The sequence below is a fragment of the Eptatretus burgeri genome, chromosome 16 (genome assembly GCF_056783735.1).
Source record: "Eptatretus burgeri isolate ZD-2024b chromosome 16, Ebu_testis_v1, whole genome shotgun sequence".
NCBI classification, from domain to species: Eukaryota; Metazoa; Chordata; class Myxini; order Myxiniformes; family Myxinidae; genus Eptatretus; species Eptatretus burgeri.
This window is the reverse complement of record NC_140976.1, coordinates 53484461-53509921: the sequence shown is the minus strand read 5'-3', so window position 1 is coordinate 53509921 and position 25461 is coordinate 53484461. Positions and strand designations below refer to the sequence as shown.

At 41.0% G+C, this 25461-nt stretch overlaps 1 protein-coding gene across 1 annotated transcript in view; it reads left to right on the top strand.

Annotated features, from left to right (window-relative positions):
• The window catches only part of ATRX (ATRX chromatin remodeler), a 536186-nt gene that overhangs the window by 222352 nt on the left and 288373 nt on the right, over positions 1-25461 (top strand). The window contains exon 7 of the mRNA XM_085859788.1: positions 17844-17953. Within this exon, the coding sequence (XP_085715914.1) occupies positions 17844-17953 (110 nt within the window). The remainder of the gene's footprint in view (positions 1-17843; positions 17954-25461) is intronic.

Genomic DNA, 25461 nt, shown 5'->3' with positions numbered 1-25461 from the left:
TCTTCCTGAAATCAGTTTGTCGATCGTTTCGCCGCCATTGAGCTTCGGACTCCTCTTCCTATCTCGAATCTGATTGGCTGCCGAGCATAGCAAACTGCTCCTAAATGATTTCCTCAACGTTAAGGAAGTCCTTACTTGAGGATTTGCTGAAGGTTGTTTGTGCAACAGCTATGAAGGAAATCCTTTGCGAAGGAATCACAGTGTACCTTAAGGGGAATTTTTCCTCGAGGTTGAGGGAATGTGATTTAACTGGGCCGTAGTCAGGTTCTCCAATCAAGCATCAGAGCAGTGTCCGCAACACCCCAGATTTCTCATGAGAACTAATAATCCTGGACCACCCAAATTGGCGAGTCCAAAAATCAAAATGCATTGATATCGATTTGTCTTGTTAAAAAAAAAAAAATAATAAAAAAAAAAAAAAAAATAATAATAATAATAATAATAATAATAATAATAAATTTAAGCCTTTTCTTTTCAGGAGTTCCTTTGTATAAACTGAATTTAAGAAATGTATTTTTCATCCAAGCTCATAATTGTATTTTTCTAGTCTTTTGATATACCCTTCTGTCACATCGTCCCCTCCAAGTCTCCTCCTGATTCATATTTTGTCATTTACTTAAAAATAAAATTTAAAAATCCACAAGGAATACGTTTTTGATTGTCTTGTATATAAAAAAATAAGATCTCCGTTTTGTTTTTAATTTTTTTTTATTTTTTGATTCAGGGAACAATTATTTTTCTTTTTTCCTCTGCCACCGAAGGTGGACAGAGATCGCTTCACCCCTGTCTGTGTGTCTGTCTGTCTGTGTCTGTCTTGTTTGTTTGTCTGTCTGTGACCATGATATCTCAAAACGTTGTGGATGGAATTGGACGAAACTTGGTGGGCGATGGGGAAGAATTGATATGATCCAGATCCAAATCCGGACACGATAATTTTTATGTGATTCTTCACCATTGAGAATTAGAGCCAAATACGATGTACTGAGTAAATTCTGAGGATATCCAAAGACTCGATAGCTCAGTGGGCTGTCACCACGTAAGTGATGAGGTCCTTGGGTTTGAGTCCCAGGTTGGTCAATATTGTTTCACGCCAGCCCCATGCAGGAATCTGTTGTTGTTCGTCTTTCGGCTGCTCCCGTTAGGGATCGCCATAGCGGATCATCCGTTATGATCCACATACTGATTTGGCATAGGTTTTACGCCGGAATCCCTTCCTGACGCAACCCTGGTCACCTCTTACTAAACAGGGTTAAGGATTGGGTTTCGCCATGATTCCGGGCTGCCCTACACCCATGCAGAAATCTATTCCTGCTTATTAAATTTCTGTATATATCATGGTATTTCAAAAAGTTGTGGACAGATTATTTATTTATTTATTTGTATGCAGACTGCGGCTGCTTGGCTACATCATTTTATGGAGGCGCAGCTGTGCTGCTGATTCAGTGCCCCTCTTACCAGCAAGGTGGTACTTGTTTTGCCGACCTCGGAAGGATGACTGGCTGAGTTAACCCCACCTGGTGTGAAATTGAACTACCCGACGGGCTTGAACTCAGGACCCGAGGATCTTAAGCCAAGCACCTTAACCGTTAAGCCAACACCATGCCTGTGGATGGATCATGACAAAACTTGGTGGATGAGTTGGTTTGGTGACGAGTCAATTTAATTTTGGTTCAGGTTAGCAGATCTGGCTTATCGGTGGGAAACAAAATGTAAACTGCCCAGCCTGCTGGAAGTATGCACTCTCGTGAGTGCTGTTCTAGTTTGTCTGTTTTTGTCTGTGAGCAGAATATCTCAAAACATTATGGACGGATTTGGACGAAACTTGGTGGACATATTGGGTGTGTGACAAGGAAGAATTGATTCAATCTTGGTGAAGATCTGGATCCGGCTCCGGAACTGATAATTTTTAAAGTGATTCTTTCACCATTGAGAAATGAGGGCAAAAACTATATGTAACAGGATATTTCAAGATGTTGTGTACAGATTATGACAAAACTTGGTGGATTAGTTGGTTAGCTTAAAAGAACTGCCTGGTGTTGGTTTAATGGTAGGGTGGTGGGCTTTGGATTCTAGGGTCCTGAGTTCAAATCCCGCTCAGGTGTTGAATTAATACCAGGTGGGGTTAACTCGGCCTGTCATACTTCTGAGGTTGGCAAAATGAGTGCCAGCATGCTGGTATACTGTGTCGGAGTGGCGACCCGTCCAGGATTGTGTCCAATAGCCAAGGAGACGGCTTAAGCAGCACCAACGTTCTGCACAGAGTGTGGTCCCAATCTCCTCCTCCTCCTCCTTAAAAGAACGAGCCAATTCGATGTTGGTTCAGGTCTGGATCCAGATCCGGCCTATCGGTGCGATACAGAATGTAAACTGTTCAGTGCGGCAGAGATATGTGCCCTACCAAATGCCGTTCTAGTTTCTTGAATGCATTCAGCGTAAAGTGTAAATTTCAACAGGATGTTTTACTGTCTTATCATATTCTTCAAATTGTATAGTTAGTTTATAAAAAGGCATTTGAATTCTCACTGCTTTCTATATTTTTCTTATTCCATATGCTCTATTCTTTCTTTTTTTAATAAACATTTTGACAAGTTCTACAAATATACTTCACCTTTGTTTGAAAAAAATTGCACGCATACTCGACAAGATACATTTTTAGGTCATCTCATCTCGATCTTCAAGAGGTGATCTTATAAAATGAAAATGGGTCATAATGACCGTCCATCTGGTCGGTCATCTGTTAACTTTTTGCGATTTTAGCTTTTCTTCCCTCATCACCCGCCTGATTGTTCTGAAATTTGACACTAGTACGTGCCCGTATGTGCATGGCCATACGTCCAAAAAAACAAACAAACAAACAAACAAAAAACTTTCAAACAACCACACAGGCCGTTCCTTCGCTCTCGTAAATGACGACTGGATTGGGGCATTGGGTTTATCTATAAATGCACATAGGAAATCGAGAAATTATTAGAATACAGTAAGTCATCACTATCCTGAAGTGGTGCGTGCCCGTACGGAATGTTCACATGCATTCCACGAATTATTGCTTTAATTGAAGTGACAACTGCTGTGATACTTGCACACACAAAGTTAATTAAAATCCAAATTAAAATCAAGTTTACCTACCTGTTTTTGCTTGCCATGACATTTGCTGCCATTGACCATTGCCACTCCTACCCCACGGTAACTAAGGCGCCCTTTCCCCATCGGCCACGCCTACGCAGCAACGTGTCTTGTCATTGGTTTGGTAAATAATTGGCTATAACTTGGGAAGCACTTGTCCGATTAATATCAAACCTTGAAAAGGCACATACTCAGGTCCCCAGCAATATACCTGGCAAGTTTCAATTAGATCGGACCAGTGGTTGTCAAGAAACAGCGGACACACACACACACACACACACACACACACACACACACACACACACACACACACACACACACACACACACACACACACACACACACACACACACACACACACACACACACACACACACACACACACACACACACACACACACACACACACACACACACTGCTGGAATTATAGATAGATGAATACAAGACAGTCGCCACACAATCACTCGGGCTTCGATTTATTTATTTCTAATTTCTGATCATTGGGCTTCCCAGGGTGTGGTGGTGGGGTGGACCCCCTGAAACTTTGGATCCCTTCTCGTCCCTTATTAGGTCATCTCTAACGAGATGACCTAATAAAGCTGGACCAAATGTCTGTCCGTACGTCCGTCCGTCAATTTTTCTTTCCGATCTTGATGAAACTTAGTATGTGGGTAGAGTTCAATGAGTGTTGCACAACGATAGAACTTTTGTCCAGGTTCAAGGTCAGGGTCAAGGTCACGAGGTCACTTAAGTTATAAAAATCGCCATTTTCAAAACCTATCTAGTCTGCCATTCTACAAGATATTCGGCAACTGTTTATTGATTATGATAGTAAAAAATATTATCTTGTATCTAACCGGACAGATTTTTGAATTTCCGTCCCATTTGGCCGCCACGTAACCTGGAAGATGGTCAAAAACACCTCCCAGTACAAAGAAAACTTTTTACTTCCGATCTCGATGAAATTTGGTATGTGGGTAGAGGTCGATGAGTTACCCAACGATATATTTTTTCCCGGATTCGAGGTCAGGATCAAGGTCACGAGGTCACGAAAGTTGTGAAAGTCGCCATTTTCAAAACCTATCTAGTCTTTCATTTTAGGAGATATCTGGCAACGGTTCATCGATTATGATAGTAAAAAAACATTATAGAGATGACCGTCACCCCCACACGGGGGTAATTTTCTTGTTTACTAACCGATTTGCTGTGAAACCCGATACAGCCCTTATACTTAATGGTCAGTAGGATCACTCAGTCTTACATTTTTCAATTTCGGATCAGGGGCTCCCAGGGGGTTCCTCCATATTGATGCCAGTCTAATACAGCGATATAATCATGAAAAGAAAGATCTGACTCTTTTTGTCTATATGATTTTTTTGTAACTTTTTAATATCATACTTAATCTGATTCTTATCTCAACCATGAAGATCAACAGATAAATTATTTTGTTCTTCAAAATTTTGAATTCCTTTCATTTTATCCTGAATAATCTAAATCTTTCAAATACAAATTCTCATTTTTTTATGCGAGCTGAAGGCCCGGTATATGATGGGCATTTAAGTGCTGTTCTTCTCAAGCAGCTCATATAACCTTGTTCTATGATTGCATTATTTCGTTTCAAACAAGTGGTGCCAGGCAAAACAAATCCCGCCCATTTAAGGCATAAAGTTATTTTGGGGATCAAATTTTAATTTGATACATCCTTAACCTGAATGTTGATTATAAGGAATAGAATAATGAATATTTTAGTCTTTGTTTGAAGTCAATTAAACCATTTTTGACGAAGTTGAGCTAAAAAGATTTTGACCTTTTCGTGATCTGACCTTGACCTTTGACCTAATTGGACCCAAAAGTTAATGGGGTCGTCCGAGGTTCATTACTCACCTGTGGATACAATTTGACAGCGTTTGAGCCAGCCGTTTTCCCGTAAAGTTGTATTTTCGTAACCATGTTTTCGTTTTAATGGAAAATTTGTAATTTTGACCGATGGCCATGACCCCTAAAACTTCGGACCCTACCGATCTTCACAAATATGCATTTTTCACTATAGGAATGGGTAGGATTATAAGTGACAAATAGAATATGGTTCACTATAAGCTTAGTTTGAAGTAAATCAGATCATTTTTGACGAAGTTGTGAGTGAAAAACGATTTTGATCTTTTCGTGACCTTGACCTTGACCTTTGATCCAATTGGACCCAAAAGTTAATGGGGTCGTCCAAGGTTCATTGCCCACCTGTGTATTAAATTTGATAGTGTTTGCGAAAGCAGTTTTGCCGTAAAGTTGCTAACAGACAGACAGACAAACAGACAAACAAACAGACAAATGAAAAATCGTGCTGAGCACGACACTTGGCGAATTAGTTGACCTTTCCGTGTGGTGGTCCAAGCTGTAATGTCATGGAATGTGTGGTGTTTATTTGTTCGTACATTAATAAAATGACGCGACGTCACAAATAACAATTATCAGGCGTGCGTTGTCATGGTAACGGCAGCAGATTGAAAATTTTCACAACTCATTTAAAGCCACCATGTGACATTCAACAACTTATCATCGGTGCTTGTTGCCTTCATTCTGATCGTAGAAAATATTTGAAAATACCTAGTATAAGAACATTGCTTTTCAACCAGCTTTACGATCCCGTTATCAGGTTTGAAATATGTTGTAAAACAAAAATATGTATTTTATATGTGTGTTTTTCATGTTTTGGGTGACCCTGACTTTGACCTTGGTTCAATTTCGATCAAACTTTGTACACATGTTTATATTACATGCATAAATAGACAGTATAGGTTTCAATATAATAAGTGCAAAACTGTTTGAGAAATAGCCATGTGTAATTCACAAAATTCCCCATTGGTTTATAATGGGCGATAATATAAAGTGATGCAGAATCCAGATCCTGATCTTTTATATCACCAAAAGTCAAATGTCTTTTTGCACTGTGGATTTCTATCAGCTGTTAAAATTTCATCCAAATCGGTTAAGAATCGGTCCCTCCCTCCGGGAGGGGGCGGGATAATTAAATTATTTTGTGTAAATATCTTAACAATTGAATTCCAGCTTCAGTTTCCTATCCGTTTTTGGGTTTAGTGTATACACCACAAAACGGTGTTATTTCACAGATATACACACATACATACATACATACATACACACGCACATACATACATACATACATACATACATACATACATACATACATACATATACACAGACATATACACACATACATACACACATACATACACATACATACATACATACATACATACATACATACATACATACACATACATACATACATACATACATACATACACATACACATACACACATACATACACATACATACATACATACATACATACATGCACACACATGCATACACACATACATACATACATACATACATACATACATGCACACACATGCATACACACATACATACACACATACATACACACATGCATACACACATACATACACACATACATGCACACATACATACACACATACACACACATACATATACACACATACATACACACATACACACATACACACACATACATATACACACATACATACACACATGCACACATACATACATACATACATACATACATACATACACACGCACACATACACACATACACACATACATACACACATACATACACACATACATACATACATAAATACATACGTGTGTGTGTGTGTGTGTCGGTCCGTCCGTCCGTCACAGACTTGATAATTCCATGTAAGAAGCAGCAGGTGAAGGATTACATTTTCAAATAATATGTACTGTATGTCGATGCAATGGATCCTATTAATATCAAAACCACTGCTTGTTAAGTTGTCATCTTATAGTGTTTCATCGTTTTGTGATGCTCTAAATAATGCAAGAGAAATCGTAAAATATGATAATAATTAAATGCCTCTGTTGTCATCTGGACTCCTTTTACATCCATTCCAAGTATATTTCTCGTTATTATAGCTTTGAATCCAAAAATACCAATCAAACCTAATTCTTCCAAACCTTTTAAAAACTCGTTTCACTCTCAGGGTAAAGTTTGTCAATAGCAATATTTATGTGATTTAATAAAGCGTTAAACTGATATAATTATCGTCTTTGCATGCGCAGCATTACCTGTCAAACTTCAATTGTTAAATCTGGAATTGTACACTTGTGCTGGGTACAATTCTAATGTATTTACTGATTTCATACGTTCTTTATAAACAAGTCCTTTTTCATTCTTATCTGTTATCGTAAACGTCACAATGAATAATGTTGGTGGGGGTTTCTATTTTTCCAGCTAATTCTCGGTTTTTGTTTTTCTTGTTCCATTATCTCTTGTATATGCGCTCGGTGAAGAAAAATATTTCGTGCAAATGTTGCATTGTGTTTGACCACCATTATTTATATTGCAAAAAAAAGGTTTTTCGTTGCTGTATTTAGCATGGGATTTTATCTTTAAAGTAATCTTTTGTTGGTGTTTCGTTCAAAATTGGAAATAAGAGAATTTGTCAGTTTTGTGTATTATTATTCATGCTATTTATTTATTTATTTATTTATTTATTTATTTATTCGTTTTGGGGTGTGGATGTTCTCTGAGAGGTCTCTTTACAGCATCAGAAGAACAACGTTGGCAATGAATTCTCTATTCCCATCTTTTATCCTTCATGTGAATGGAAGAACCTTTATGAAGAGCGAAGAGTTGGGCTGTGATGTATTTGCCAGGTTTTATGAATAAAAAATATTTCCATCCACTTCATAGTTTTTATCCCACACATGAAGAACAAAAGGCTGGGTTAAGCAATTGGTGGGAGTGGAAGGAGTAATGGCATGGGAATAATAGTTACAGAAGAGATCACCAAGCAGGTGATCTGAGTGGAAAGATGGAATGGGTGATGGTGGAGGCAAATGGTGCACCTTTTGTTGGTATATGGCCCACAAACAAAACTGACTGGGGCAGAGAAACAGGAATTCAGGGACGTGGTGGAGAGGATAATGGGAATGGTTGAGCTGAAGGTGATGCCGTACGTTGCAGGGGGCTTTAATGCGCATGTGGAGTAGTGGAGCCGGGTGAAGAGGAATGTTGGTAAATTTGGTCGGGGCACGAGGATTGGAGAGGGCCGAGAGCTGGTGGTGAGGAATGGAATGGCCATAGCTGGTTCGTTCTTTCAAAAGTGGGAAACCCACAAGATTTATTTATTGAAGTGGATAGCATGGAACAGAAATGAATTTGGTTGTGGTAAGAAAGCGACGTTTGTGGAGGGTTCTGGATTGTAGGACGAGTTTGAGGGACAGGTATGAACAATTTGGTGAAGAAGTAGAAGGTTTGAAGGAGGAGTTGAAGAAGTATGGAGAAGCATTTAGGGGAATTGCAAAATTTTTGTGGGGAAGGACGTTCGGAAAGGGTGCATTGTCAAGGGATAAAAACCATGTATGGCAGACAGAGGAAGTACCAAAGGCAGTTGGTGAAAAGGAGGTTTTAAATTGGATAAAGATGATCAAGGATAGAGGGAGGCAGCCAGATGTGGGTTTGCTGCACCTGTTTGGGCAGAAAAAGAAAGCAGCCAGGAGAGCTGTGGATAAGGTGAGGAATTGCATGGAAGAGGAGGTGTACAACAAGTTGGAAAAGGATGGTGGGAGGAAGATAATCTCTGAACTGGCTCGTGATTGGGATGAGAATAGCAAGGACATAAAGGTGGTGGTGGGAGGCTGGTGACCAGTGTGACCACTCCTTGGCTTTTTTTCACAAGATCTTGGCTATTCGTTGTTCACCTTGGCGTCTTAGTTTTATATAGGTTTTCTTGGCTTATAGGTTTTGTATTATCATCGCTTTTCTGAAACCTTGTGAATTCTTGGCTTTTTTCATTGGCTCACCTTGGCATTTATGAAAATGAGGAGTGGTCACACTGCTGGTGACAGAGGGGGGCAGTATTGAATGTGTGTGAAGGGTATTTCAAGGAGCTGTTGAACCAGAAAGGAAGCAACGGCGAGCTGGATCTACCGTGTTGTGTGGAGGAGAAAGTGGAATTGGTGAGGATCATGCAGGAGGAAGTGCAGACAGCATTGAAGAGGATAAAGCAGTGAAGAGCACCATGCATTGATGAGGTGTATGCAGAGATGATAATTGCAGCGGGAGACATCAGAGTCATTTGGACGAAGAGGCTGTTGAATATTTGCACAAGAGAGGGTTAAATTCTGGAGTAGTCGAGGACTGGGTTAATTGTGCCTACATGGAAGGAGAAAGGCGATGGTCAAGAACCGGGGAAGTACAGGAGCATTACACTCCTTAGTCGTGTCATGAAGGTGCTGGAGAGGATTCTGGACTCGATAACAGAGTGTGGAGATGGAGATCGGAGAAGAGCAGCAGGAGTTTAGAAATGGTAGGTGGACGATGGATGGATGTCCCTGCTAAGACAGGTGGTGGAGAAGAGGTTGGAGTTGCACTGTGAAACAGCATTGGGATTTGTGGTCTTGGCGAAGGCCTACGACAATGTCCCGAGAGAGATGGTGATGGCAACAGTGAGATAGATGGGAGTGCCGGAAGCAGGGAACGAAGGGAAGAGTTTTGGTTGGTCCAAGGATGTTTAAGGAGCTGAGTGTAAACATCGGTTTGAGGCATGGAAGTGCTCTCGACCTGGTAATGAGGAAGGTGAGCTTGAGGGGTATTCCGGGGAGGGTGTTGTTTGCGGATCATCTAGCTTTTGTGGTGGAGAGTGGGTGGGAGATGCAGAAGGTACTGGGGGACTAGAAGGAGGCACTTGGGATGATTATTCTCTTCTCTTGAGCTTTCATTCTCTTATTCCTCCAGAAAATCATTTTTTTCAAAACATTCATCTTCATTATTAATGTCAGCCACTTTATTTGAACATCATAAGTTTTTAGGTTCATATTATTATCTTGCCAAAACGAAGTTTTTGCAAGATATGTTAACTTGTATGTTTTTTTTTTTTTTTGTTGTTTGTTTGTTTGTTTGTCTGTAATCACGTATAAAAAATTCTGCAGAGCACAGTTATCATTGGAAATTTTTGTAACTTCGCATATCAGAGGCCTATAGAGGTCCCTTTCAGCGCACAAAATTTTGAAGGTCAAGGTCAAAGGTCAAGGTCACTTTTTCGCAAATCAGGGGAGTCGACGAAACCCTTATTTTTTGAGTAATTTTGATCGGATCGTCTTCAAACTTCATGGGAATATAGTTCATGGTCTGGCGCTCAGCTGATTAATTTTTTGTGGCGATTGGCCTTGACCTTCATGGTTAGTGCCTAAGGTCAAACATATTTGACCCCTAGGTCAAATTTTCAAGTTTTAGGAACCATATCGTGTAGTACCTCAAATTGAACACCTCGATGAGTGCTTTCTAGATATGTCAAGCTTGAGACATTATGATGTGATTTGGTGACGTTATGAGGCAAACGCATATTTTTCATGGTTACTCTGTAGAACGATTCTCATCGGAATCTCTTGTAGGCAGATATTCCTCAAGGAGTCGCTCCTGGTGGATAGCAGCTCTGTTCACCTCAGTGTGACCTTAAAGAAGTCACACGTGGTCACCTTTTGGCAAGATACGCAGGGTGACATTGGTTTATTTTATGATTTTTCTGTTTCCATATATTTTTGGACCCTTCATTTTGAGGGGTCTAGAAGCTTCAAATCTTATTTGCTTGATCAGAAGAGATGAATGTATTTGTATTGTTGGAACCCCGTATTTGCGTGGTCCAGGATTATTTATACTTGGAAATGTGGGGAGGTGGTGGTGGTGGTGTTGTGTTTCCCCGCTCAGTTCTGCTCGAGTGGCATGCAGATAGCCGATCGATCTCCCATTAGCAACCCAGAGATCCCTCGCATCTCTGATGTGACCTCACCCCTGAGTATTCTTATGACTATGTTGTTAAAAGCTCTTAAGCTGAAGACTATAGTGAAGTGATGATTTGGTTTTATTCATATTAAGATGACAGTGTATAGATAGGTGTCACATATTATTTGTTTTGTCAAAAACATGGAGTCTCACCATAACAGGAATCTTCTTGATGCTCAAAAATATTGAGTCTGGCCACACTTTAACCTTATTGGTCGTCAAAATTTATGAGGGCATTGAAAAAATCTCTTGAATAACATTGGAGCAAGTCTTTCAGAACCCGTTCAAATGCTATTCGAGTCAAAATCCAGTGGAGATGATGAGCGCTTGTCAAATGCATACCGGTGTGTTACGGTCTGAACTCGGTGAGTCACAAAGTGACCTTGACAGTCCCTCATCTCAGGGCCTCCTGTCGGATCCCACATCCAGAGCTGTGTTACCGTGTGGATTGAGGTCTGTGGTACGAGCAAGGACTGTGCTGGCAGGCAGTCACGTGACAGATCTTGCCCTTGACTGGGCTTACCAAGTCACGTGATGCAATGTCATCGAAGCGCCAATCTCTATTTCAAGCAGATCCCTGCCGAATGAAACCATTGTGAGCAAGCAGGATCAGTCGGAGACCACATCGGTTTTATACATGTATTATAGTTAAAACAAACAAAACAAGCAGCAAACAATCTCCAAATTACCCACTCTGTGACACTCGTATCCTCGTCATGATCGGATGTACAGCCAACTTAACGTGTGATCCTGGCTGCTGCGATCTTTATTCGTTGATGCTTTTGGTCTGGCACCAAGCACTGGTGGCCATGAGGTTCGCACCAATGACCCCCAAGTGCACCGAGATGTAAAGCTTCCCCGCTGCGAAAACAAAATGAAACAAAATTGGAAAATGGGTTCAGAAAAGACTATTGGTGAGGTTACGTGATCTGTTCTATACGCAACTCATTTCTATTCACACGTCATACAATACGCTTAAACGAAACAGATACTTGAGAAATATCCGCCGTCACACAAAAGATTCTTCAACCCCGAGGAGCCTGAACCTCAACAGTCGGTACATATAAAACAGCATTACATGTTTAAATATTTGCATCACTTAATTGATGGCCTTGAGAAAAGTTTGCACGTTTTGTAATATTACTTATTACAGCGCGGCGACATCGCGCTGTAATAATTGGCTATTCTGTCCTGTGTCTTCTGTCACGTCTTCTGTCACACTTATGGCCGCGTACGTCCCTTTGATCTGAGGGCTATAAATCGGAATTTGTCCAACGTCACAACTCTTCCCATCATGCATGCTAATTCACCGTGTCTACATTTAAATTTTATAACTGCAAAAATTGTTTCATCATTCTTAACCTAGACTTTTACTGCCCCCAGCCACGCGATATCGAAGTATTCGCTTCTTGTTTATATTTTGTTTGAGCAACATTTGAATCGTTGCTGTTTCATTTTTCAGAAATATATAATTGGGGGAAATAAATCACACAGTTAAATAATATCATTCGAATATCCTGTTTCGACTGCCTGCTCTTTGCAGCTGTTAGCTTTTTAGGCGAACTCTGAACAGACTTTGTGTGGTACATTAGATGTCTTGCCCCTCCACCCTCAACACCCTTTTCTGTTTGTCCTTTTTTTGTTGGGGTTCCACCTGATTGACCGGCTGTTGGATGGTTTTAAGAACGGGAGGTAACACCGCGTGAACACCCTCAGCCATGCCTGTCCTTTTTTGTTAGCGCAGGGGAGACACATCGTGACTTGCGCTGTGCACTGATGTGACTGCAAGCCGCCTTCCTCGATTGGGCAAATGGATCTGTCATTGAGGCTGTGGTACTGCTGTGGCTGGTTGAGCTTGTCTGTGCTGCCCCACATTCTCAAAGAGATGTGCTTATGTTGTCTGTGGTTCTGAAATCTACCAGATGAGATGGAATCGAATCTTTGAAGCCACCCGAACACCAAGGATTCACTCGCCCTTTGTCTTCCGGAAGTGTGTGTGAGCTTCGGTTTTACCTGCGATCACAGATGTTGGCAAATTATTGAGTTGTACACGAGGAATAGTTCCCGATGCGGCTGGGGGCATCTCTGATCGCAAGATGCTTTTCATTTCTGAATAATTGTATGGTTTTCTTTGTGGTGACAGGAACAATACACATTACGTGCTGTCCCCCTCACTGTCGTCTATGTGTGATCAACTTTTTGAGTAAATTTCGTTTCGCCTTTCATGCCCTCTTTTTCATGTTTGTTTTTTTTTTCTGACCACTGCATAAATCCTGGCATGATAGCCCAGAGGTATGCGTCTCCTTGGTTTGAATCTCGGCCCAGCTATCAATGATCAGACTTCTTTCGTACGCAAAGCAAGTAATCGATGTGTGTGCTGTCCGTCGGATGGACGTTAAACCGGGTGGTCCCATCTGATGGCATTCATTGGAGGATGGTAAAGATCCCAAGGTGTCCTTCACAAAGTGTGGGCAAGTTATCGTCGGAACTCCGGCTAAATTGCAAATTCCTGCACCCTCGGTCAGTATGCTGTGTTGGCGTGGCAACCAGTTTTGGGTTTTAACCGTTGCCAAAGAAACTGCTTCGGCAGAACCGGAGTCCAATATAAAGCGTGGTACATGAATGAAGTGCCTCGATCTCAGCATGTGTGCTTTATAGTCCCCAGTGCTGAAGCAGCTCCTGGTTCAGAAGCCCCGTTAGCTCGGCCGCTTCTCTCCACCTGTATCTCTCAAGGATGCAGCAGCAGCAGCCGCTGTTCAGTCCTAATGAGCAGTTGCTGAGCATTTGGGTACGTAATGAAACGCTTGTTTGCCTCCACAGTTGTCCCCAAAAGTCTCGGAGGAATAGTCGTCAACCTCGCAGCGGAGATGAAACCTCTCGATGGGGGATCTACCGCGCTGATTCTGCTGCTTCTTGTCATTGCATGACGTTATTGTCAAAAGTTGTGAATTATTATCCATCTTTGATGCTGTGTTGCACGCTCTTTTTAATCTAATGCTATTCCATGACCCAGATAACATGTACTATATCTGGGTTCTGTGCATTGCATTTCCCTGGGTGCTGCTTTCTTCCTTCTTTTGCAACATACAGCCAAGCAAGAGAAGGTTGGCACTTTGACTTCACATTCGGTTCATAGTCACCCAGTTTATGGAATTCGGCTTTGTTCCATTAATATATTTCCCAGGAATAGTTTCCATCACCAGGAGGATGATCCTCATAGACATCTGTGTTTTGTTATCTCCCGTAACCTCTTCACGGAATGTTCTTATTACGTCGGCGCTGATTTGATTTGTTGCACTTTCGCATCTGGTGATGTTTCACGTTTGATATCCGTGAGTGTGAAATACTGGGCTCAAGCAGTGCAGCTATGGTTGTGTGACGAGCCGATGATGCTATCCCACTCGGCACCCAGTGCAGCTCACGGGGACAAAGCCATTTGCACATATGGCAGCGAGAGAGGAAAAAATGCAAAAGTAGTTCAAACAATTTTTCCATGCGTGCCCGCATTTTTTTTATGGTGCGAAACGGTTACGGCTGAAGCCCCATGGCCATTGTTTGTCCGTCCGGCCAGCTTGAATGGCTGTTGACCGTCCAGGTTTACTTAATATCCCATCCGTGAGTTACGGCTCATTTGTGCACCCCAGCTCGTCAATTGCTCTGGCAGGTTGCACTGTCCGAGCTGTCAACCTCGACACCATTTTTATATTCTGTTTAGCATTCTCGTCTGAACCATTGGCTCGTCGTGCATGGAACCCAGGTTGAAATCCCACGTACTGACTGTGTTTGTCCATTGTCTACTTGCATCGTAATTCACCTTTAAAGTACACTGATGTGCAGTGTACTAATGCCTTTGTCTTCCACTTGATTTTTGTCCAAGGTCTTCGATGGAGGCAGAGGTGGGTGAATGCTCAAAAAAAATTAAAAAAAATCTTTCTTTCTGGCTTCTCAAAATATTTCTGGCTTTTCAATTGAATAGCATATTCTCTGTTCTGTCCAATTATAGTTTTGTCCTTGAGCTTGCTTCATGATCTCTCTGTCCTTTTGTACATTTGTAACCTCTGTTCTTTTGTACACTGCCTTGGCTTTTGGTTTGTTGCTAAGTGCTCAATTCAGATTGAGTGGGGCCATCTTTGCATCCCTTCCACTGTCAACAACAGCTCTCCTTCATCAGGACTCCTAATTATTGAAAATTTTGAGGTTTGTAAGACTGAGAGTCTGTCTACCTTTTGGCTGTCCGATTGCCTGTGTCTCTGCATGATTCGTCTGTTGTTACCTCCGCCACCGAAGGCGGACGGAGGTTGTCTTTTCACCCCTGTCTGTCTGTCTTTGAACAGGATGTCTCAAAAGGTTGTGGGCGGATTCGGCCGAAATTTGGTGGAGAGGATGGGTGTGTGACGAGGAAGAACCGATTCAATTTTGATGAAGATCCAGATCTGAGAATTTTTAATGATGTTCTTCAACATTGCGTGATAGGGCTAAAAATTATACATAAAGCTTAATATCTCAAAAAGTTATTGATGGATTCGGACAAAATTTAGTGGACAGGTTGGATGTGCGATGGACAAATTTATTCCATTTTGATGAAGATCCGTCCGAATCCTTATTTTTTTAAGTGATCCTTCACCATTGAGAAGATAGTACCAGCTTGCTGGGGTGATTGAGCCAGAGTATCTTGCTTCGGAGTGGCGACCCGTCCAGGATTGTGCCCAATAGCCCAGGAGACTGCTTTGGCAGCGCTGACGCTCTGTACGGAGTGTGATCCCAATGGATGGATGGAGACATCGGGCCACAAACGATATATAGCATGATATTTCAAAAAGTTGTGGACGAGTTGTGATAAAACTGTGGATTTATTTATTTATTCGTATGGCTGCGGGCTGCATCATTTTCTGCGGTGCGGCTGTACCTCTAGTACAATGCCCCCATTAGCAGTGAGCTCGCACTCATTTTGCCGACCTTGGAAGGATAACAGGCTGAGTTAACCCTCCTGGTGTTAATTCAAAGGTAGAAACAGGGGCTTGAACTCGAGACCCTAAAATATTAATCTCGCCACCTTAGCCGTTAAGCCAACACCAGGCTACAAGATGGATGAGTTGTTTTGGTGACGAGAACAAGCCAATTCGATTTTCGTTTGGGTCCGGATCCAGCTCCGGCCTATCAGTGGGGTACGACACGTAAATCGTTCGTCCTGGCTGAGGTATGCACTCCACTGAGTGCCATTGTAGTTGAACTCGAAGTTTATTCGTCACCGACTGGCCTGTGCTGTTCATGCTGTTGCATAAATTTCTAGCTTGAGTCTGCCTTTCAGTGCCAGTCAGAAAATGGGAGACTTTGCCATGAGACGGAATTGTAATTGCAGTTGATTTTAGTTTGTGTGGACCATAACACATGCGCTGTTTAACCATGGGGAAGGATGCCAAATGCTTAATGTTCTACTCACTCTGGACTTGGCATGCAATTGATGAATAGCGCCTGTATTCCCCGACTATGAAAGCCTTGCAGTGGAAAACTGAATCCGTTAATAGAATGAGTATCTTGAATTAGGAACGTGGGCCTCTTTCTCACTTTCTTTCACCTTTTTTTCTTCTTCTTTTTTTTTATGTCATTCTGGAAATGACATCGGACATCCAGCTCTTTTTCGCTGTCACCACCAACTCTCCAATGGCCAATTTGTTCTCAGTTCTTCTCTTTGCAGACTCTCCATCGGCTCTTCCCCACCTCGCTCCAAGTCGCCAGCTTACGGCCGCTAGCAAGGGAAGAGGTCATGCTCTGCTCACTGTTCAGCCTGTCGATGGGCGGTTGTCTCAGACAGCACTCGTGATCGTTAGCACTGAGCGACGTGATGTTCTCAACGACCTGCTGTATTATGCTTTTTGAGGTCGAGTCATAATGATCAAGTGTTCGACGATTCGTTTTGCCAATTAAAACTTTTAATTACTTATTTATTTATCTTTTGCAACTCACCTGTCTAATTTGGCGGATGCTTGTCCGTTTGCTTTCTTGGACGCTGTCATTCATCGAACTGTTGAACAATCATTTGGGTGCACGACATGTTACGACCATGCCTGTAAATATGAGCAAAAGTGAACATGGCGGAGGTTGTGGAACCATGCTGCATATTTTTTTGACATTTCTCTTGGGCATGGTGGGAACTCCAGTCCTGAGTTTTTATTTTATTTTATTTTAATTTCCTCTCTGTTCGAGGAGAAATTCATTCTGTGCTGGGGATGATTGTGCAATAATATTGCGCGATTTGTTTCACCGTGGGTTTGACAAAGGAACAACATTCGTCAACAAATTGTGTGGAGCAAAACAAACAGACCGCGAGGCACTGTTTACAAGCGCGGTTGTTTCTCCCATCCCCAAGACGAAACCGCAGCCTGTTTTGGTGAAGAGCAAAATAATTGGTCGACAAGAGAAACGACCATATGGTCGTTTTAGATCTGTAATTTGAGACTTTTGTGAAGAGCTTTACAAACAACACGTTAGGCCTGACCTACCTTTTTTTCCTTTTTCTCCTGATTAGCATTAAAGGGACCGATTACATCATCCATATGTGTGTGTGTGATGCTAAGTTTATCATGTTTACAGTAACTTGCTTGGGATCGGTAGGGATGGGGGCTTTAAGCGATTTACCCGAAACAAGGTTTGCTTTAGAAATGCCAAATCGGTTCGTTCATATCTGTACAGTGCAGATGATGGGTCCAGGATTTTTAGAATGGGGGTTATGTCGTTTGCATTGATTGTGCGAGTGCGTGAGTGGTTTTCAAAATATGTGGCATAATTTTGTTTGAACAAAGGCAGCGATTTTCTTTGGAGTGATTACATCCCCCCGCGTCTGTGTGCAGATGGCCTCAATCAAGATATTGTGACGTGCACATCATGTGGGTCTCAGGTGAACCACTTCAGGAAAAGTTCATTGTTTTGCCATCCCATCCTCAACGTGCTTTTGTGTAAGGTGGGTGATTCTTTTCGTTTTTTTCTTTTTTAAAATTGTCTTTTCTGAGGAATTTTTGCAAGTTTTAGCAAAATATTTTCAAGCTGTTTGAAAGTGGATTTTTAAATGGTTCATACTGCACTGTCGAGACTTGTGGAAAAGTGGAAGAACAGGCAGCAAATGGTCAATCGACGTAAAATGGGGGTGAAGTGGGCAACAGGATGACACAGTAAGATGCACAGTGACTTGGGGAGAGGAGTTACAGATATGTTTCAGTTCTTAGTGGTATAAATGGCAGACATTGACATGATGGGGAATACTTATTTGGCTTTAAGCGCTGGAGGGAAGAACATGAGATGACAGACTCAAATAGGTGGGTTCCACAGATGAGATAAGAGGAGGATGACTGAATGGAGGACGTGAGCATTCCTTTTACAACTTCGGGAAGGTAACAAGGTAATTGTTTCTGTCATGAGGACTGGAATGGCACGGATTGGGCAAAGGGAAGAGACAGGTGGATGAGCAAGACCAGAGTAGAACCTGTAAAAGACTCCGATTATGACTAAATTAGGAGAAGTACCGACTAATTTAAGTTGTAAACCTCTCCCCACGTCTTGTTTATTGTAAAACCCAAGATATCAGTTCAGGACGCTTGATGTGTGGGAAGCTGTGCCCTTTTAATTTAAACAAAATGGTAGCCTGTGCAAGCCGAAAGAGGCAAATGCGTCATTGGGCATGTTGGACAAGCTGCATCACCAGTGTGCTCAATGATTATTGAATCTGATCTGTATGAATAATAATAAAATTTAACTCCAATCTTCTGGCCATTTTTAGACTTGGCAAATTGTAATTGCATTTCGTGTTTGTTCATTTTTTTTTGAGTCCTTGCTCGAGTTTCATTCTCAGGACCATTTTGGTGTGCACGCTCATTAACCTTCTATGCTTGTATCCAAAAATATATCTCATTTGACTTGTGTCAGATTTACATTTATTGGATTATCCATTGCTGAGAGCTACAAAAAGCAAGGTTTTTACCCTGCACATGCAAAGCGAAAAGTGGGGTTCAGCAATTTGTTCACTTTGTCTGTTTGTCGAGGAACTACTTGATTTCAATTGAAAGTTATATGAATCCGAAAGCAAACCTGTAGTTTCGCAATACCATCCTCTGAATTTGTCCCAATCCCACATGTGCAGAGACCAGCGAGATCACTTTTCTTTTACTATCTGCCTATCTGGAATGATTTTCAATTTTCTTTGACTGTCAAACAGGAAACCTACTGTTTTAAGGACATCATGAAGGACACACACAACAGGCACAAATAACTAATGTAATGTGTTAAATAAGGTGGTGTCAAAGACGCTGCATCAACAGCGGTGAACTGAATTTTGTTTTTCTTTGATCTTTGAAATCTTTCTTTTATTTAAATGAAATTACATACTTGGACACTGGAGAACACAAATCGCCTTTTCGACACTTTCAAAACTCTACTTTAGCAGCATTTGGACAAAATATTACAGACGACATTTCATGTCAATCACAACCAATCGAATTTGCTGCTCGCAGACCCCGCTATGGGGTAAGGTGTGCTATGGAACTCTCCAGCAAATTTTTTATTTGGTATCACTGAACACGTGTCGAGAGACATCTGTCTATCAAGTGAACATATATATATATATATATATATATATATATATATATATATATATATATATATATATATATATATATATATATATATATATATATACATACATATATATATATATATATTTCTGATTGTGATTCAGTCATGAACTTGGTCTCCTGGTTGCAACTTTACTGAGATGGGGTTGTTTGTGTCGACCAATGCCTGTAGATAAGCGCAGTAATTTGAAATTTTGGCAGGGTACAGGTTCATAATGGCTCTCTTTAAGAGGCACTGTTAGATCCTTAACATCCATTAGCGAATGCATTTAGGCCCCCCCCCCCCTGCCACTCCTTCATATGTGCATGCATGTGTGCGCCCTTAAGTTCATGCCATCCTTTCCTGCATTCAATGATTTCATTTATGGAGAACCTTTGGAGGAAAATATATTTGTTGAGGTAATCACCTCGGCTGGCCAATCGTGTGGGAGTCACGCTGAAGTTATTAAAAAAAAAAAACACCTTATTTAACCGTTCCGGCTATGTGCCGCCAAATTAAACATCACAATTTGGCTATTCACAGATTAAATCCTGGCGTGAACATTTCCCGTCTGAGGACTGGTTGCGGTTTATAGTGGCACAAAGAATGTCATCGATGAAAATGAGAATTCAGATATGTTGTGTCACCGAGTCCTGTTGCATGCACGTCTTCATTTTAAAGAATGAGTGAAGGATATATATATATATATATATATATATATATATATATATATATATATATATATATATATATATATATATATATATATATATATATATATATATATATATATACTTCAATCCAAATAACATTTGTCCAACCTTTCCTGCTTTGCCAGTGCCCTGTCCAGATTACAAATTCCTGCACTGGCCAGAGTTAATATGTAACCTCCTGTTAAGAGCAGCATTTACGCAGCTAGTAATGGACCATTATGTAAGGAAGCTTTCCAGTTGGGTAATGAAACTAAGAGAAATTATATAACTGGACTTGTATAACAAAGATAAAGGTTGTTGGGGCTTCTTTTTTTTGTTGTTGAGGTGTTACGCTGGGTGTGGACTACAAGTATCCACTTTGATTAATCTAACTGATATTTGGGTGCTTGCTAAGTGGCAAGTAAACAGTCTCAGCTCACCTGTGCAGTATTTTTATATGGATTATTTTATATGGACAGTATTTTTATAAAACTGCACCATTTCATTAGAGCTTGAAAAGCACTTTCCAAATGGGTTTACATAGCTTAAAATAAAATAATTTGCTGAAAAGTATAAAGTGGACCACTTCAGAAATCCTCTCTGCTCACATCTTTGACCTGTAACTTGGGAACTGACATGCAGTTCACTATCTTCCATATGGATTGACAGGCAGAAAGCGAAACCTGCTTGTTATTGCCTCTCTCTGTCTTCTGACCCGAACTGATCGAGCAGCAGAAATTCTCTCCCATCATGAGGTGTGCGTGTGTGCGTCGGTTGGAGGTTTACAATTTAAATAAAGTTGAATCTAGGATGTTGTGAAATTAACATAATTTCAGCAATCCTTTAAATTATATCAATGAGTCAGTCAACTTATTATGTCAGGATAGCCCTGACACTCCATTGGCTCAAAACAACATAAATCCTCAAAAAAATCTACCAGGATAAAACTTATAAACATATAAATTACCTATCAGTCATAAGTGGAGAATTCCCCATGCAATAACACTCGTTAAACTTTGGGACATCATTGAACCAGAGAGTTGGTGTCAAAGCCACCCAATGCTCGCCTGTTTATACATTTATCGTTTTTAAAAGACTAGTCTAATAATATTTTTTATAAAGCATTGCAGTGAAGTCTGATCCAAATAATTTTAAAGCAATATATGTATTTGTATATTGTAATCAGTAAACTAGTACACATATTAAATGAATGGCAAGCGTCAAGTATAAACAGGCGAGCATTTGATGGCTTCGACACCAGCTTCCTGGGATGATTGAGCAATTTGAAAAACTTGTGTCGGAGTGGCGACCTGTCCAAGATTGTGCCCACCAATAGCCCAGGAGACTGCTTCGGCAGCACCGACGCTTTGTGCAGAGTATGGTCCGAATGGATGGATGGATGGAACCTGATAGCGAAGTGACATCTGTCAATTAAAGAAACACTGACATAATTATTGATGGCATGTCAGTGGTTCATGAACTCATGTCTTCAATGTCACCCAAAACCTGCAAAGACCTGGGAGAGGCCTTTGCAAGCACCATATAAACCAGATGAAAGAACTATGAAAGTGCTCGTCTGATATTTAACAATCATGTCAGACAGAACTCTATCGAGGATATCGCCAGACGTTGCCATCAGGGCTCCCACCAACAGCAACTGCTTTCCATGTTGTTGATGCAACGCCACTGACTTGAAGGTATTCCTGGCCAACAATGAAACAATAGACTTCCTCACTCCCTACATGGCAAACAAAGCCATTCAACTAAAGATACCAATGATTTTCGTGATGCGTTTGCATGTACACAGTAATCTGGAAGATTCTAACCATCAACGGGTGTCAGCACACATGAGGAAGCTGACACATTCATGAGGTTACATGCAGCATAAATCTGGGCAACAAGAAAGGTCATGCGCATCATGACACAAGATACAGATGTGTGGGTTCTTGCTCTATGTAGATTACCAGGTCTTGGTCCTCATATGACTATGTTAATGGTAACTGGTGAACGTCCAAAGAAAAGTGTTGTTAAAACCAATCTATGACAGTCTTAACCCATCAAAATCTCCAGCCCTCCCGGATTTCGCAGTCCAACAGGGACATATATGTGGACATATACAAAGTTAAGGTGAAAAAGACTGCTTTCGTAGTTTTCAATGAAGCGACACTAGCTTTAATCACTGCATTGGCCCAACTTGGAACTAAGGAGACACCATCCACCAGTGTCATCTTGAAGTGTGGGCAGTTTCTGTGCCAGCTGATGAGTACCAAAACTGACTGCAAAAATAGCTGGAGAGCTTAGGTGGAAAATATCCAAGAACCAGTCAGCCTGTCAGGTTATGGACAAAATCCCCCCAATTGCTGGTGCGTGGCACCAGCATTTACTCAGAGCTCACATGCAAGCATTTATTTGTACCCAATACCTTGTTCTGGATCAAGTTATTTCAGACCCTTGCAAACTGGACTGCTCAGATGCCACAGATGGTGCAATAGTTCCTGTCCTGTCTGAAGTGCTGACGTCACCTGCATCTGTAGTTGTGCCTGTCAGGTGTGGCTGTGGAGCCAGCGAATGTACCAGACAATGCACCTGCAAGCCAGAACAATCTCATATGCACAGAGATGTGTAACTGCGAAGCCGATGAAGACTGCACCAACACTGTATATCTAGATCAGCAACTGGAAGATGACTCGGATGTAGATGACATCATGATGTTATGATGACATTGGTACAACTGTAAAATCTATTGCATTGTTTATCCCCATAAATATGGATTTGGACATATAAAACTTTGTCTTGCTTGTTCTGGTGGCTGATATATTGCAAAAAGTGTGCTAAAACAGTGGCCTTTTTGAAATTCAAGATGGCTGCCATAGGGGTTATTGAAAAAAAAATGGAACCAACCCCAGTTTTGCTTACGGTAAAAGGGTGTTAAAAAAATTGGTTCGAAGAATGTAGCAAAAATAAATGCAACATTACATGATGACCTACATTGTTGTGCGTGCGTTTGTTCGGCTTTGGAACAAAATAATCGTCATGGCCTGTTTAATCACAAAAAGATGGTACATCTTGTTTCTCTGTCTCTGTCACCTCTTGCGAGGATATTCAGTTTTTTCATCCATTTTCATCCGTGTGTGCAGTGATGAATCGAATAATAATTTAATGAGGTTTCTACAATGGTTTCCAATTTCTGACTTGGCCTAACTTTTTGCTGCAAGCCAAAAGCTGCAACTTATAATGTTCCATGTGCAGGTGAGGATATCCCCTTGTTGGAAGGAATATTTTCCTTTGGGAAATAAATGAAGGAAATATTACGTTCCCATCTCTTCAATGTGAATGTGTCCTGGGCACAGTGTGGCATCTTTAATGATCCAGATTTGACATTCGGAAGGGTTGGTAGGGAGTTAGGGCTGGTTAGGAAAATTGCTCAAGGGTAACGGGAGCTTTCACAATATGCTGCAGTTCTATCACACAGCGATAATGTCTTGATCAAATGGGAACGTCTTCTCTGGAATGACAAAAGAGGCAGCGATGATGCCCTGAAGAAACTGTCTGGAATTCCTGTGGCTGCTTGAAGGCAACATTAATTATTTCGGAAAGTTGGGTGCACAGGGCGGCACTGGAAAAGGGGTGGACTGTGGGGGAAATGTTTTATTCAACATCTATTCTTTTCAAAATGTTCCTGAAAAAAACATCATTTTTTAGTTTTTAAACTGGCAACATGGTTTTGGCTTCTTCATGCGTGGAACTCCAGCTCTCATTTTGCCAGCTCTTAATTGTCAACTTGACCACAGTATCGTTGATCAGCGAAGGAGCCCCAGTGGATTGATGCTCGATTCATCGTTCCACAAAGCAAGTTCGTTCTTGCTCTTGCCCTTCCTTCCGCCACTGAATGTGGACGGAGGTTATGCATTCACCCTTTTTGTTTGTCTGTCTCTCTGCCCGTGAGCAGGACAGCTCAAAAACTTATGGACGGATTCTGATGAAATCTGGTGGAGAGGTTGTGTGTATAAGAACGAATTATTTAGATTTTGGTGAAGATCAGGATCTGGATACTTTAATTTTTTTTTTAATTGATTGTTCACCATTGAGAAAAACGGCAAAAAATGATGTGTAGCACTATCTCAAAATGTTGTGGACAGATTATGACAAAACTTGGTGGATGATTTGGGTATGTGAAACAACAAGCCGATGAGATTTGGGTTCACGTCCAAATGCAGATCCGACCTATCGATGGGAGACCAAACGTGAACTGTTCTGTCTGGCAGAGGTGTGTGCTCCACCGAGTGCCATTCTAGTTTGTCATGTTCTGTCGCTCGATCAAATTCCTCTTCCATAAAGCAACATTCCCCGTTCTTTTTACTCTTCCTCGTTTCCATTTTGTTCAGCATTCTGTGAAATGAGATTTATTTCCTCTGCGCACCTCTGTTCGTGCCACTTTGAGCATCTCATTAGTTCTTCCTCGGTCCCACATGTTTGGTCACTTAATTATATTTCGTGCAATTACTTTGTTTTGATGCCTCATTTTCCTCGCCTTTCAGGCTTTTTATTTATTTATTTATTTCCTTTGCTCCCTCGGCCCCTGGAGGCGAAAACCTGGCACGAGTACAATCGGGACATTGGTTAACACCCATTGCGTGGCAACGGGTTTCTCTGAGCAAAGATCAAGACCATTAGATGTGAATACAAGGATGTGAAATGCCTTGCTAATGAGGCAGATGTCTCAAGGTCAAAACTCATGCAGCTTGTACAGAGTTCTTGACAACACAATCATTTGGAGGAAAGCCTTTCCGAACAGAATTAATTTATTTTTTTTGCAATTTGATGTTAATCCATAATGCTGCCTCTAAATGGAGTAGAGCATTTGCTTGATGCTGAATTCACCGTGTAACATTGTGCTTGCATCTGTTAAAAGCATTGGTGGTTCACCGATGTAGAAGTATGAGTTTACATCTGCTGTCGAAGAAAATGAAAATAAATTTACAACCGTTCAGGCACTGTGTATATATATATATATATATATATATATATATATATATATATATCTATATATATATATATATATATATATATATATATATATATATATTGACTGTTTTTACAGCCATTTTTACCTGCAACGCAGGGGTTGGCTTTTTCTTGAGGCAATGTTTTATGGCCGGATGCCCTTCCTGAC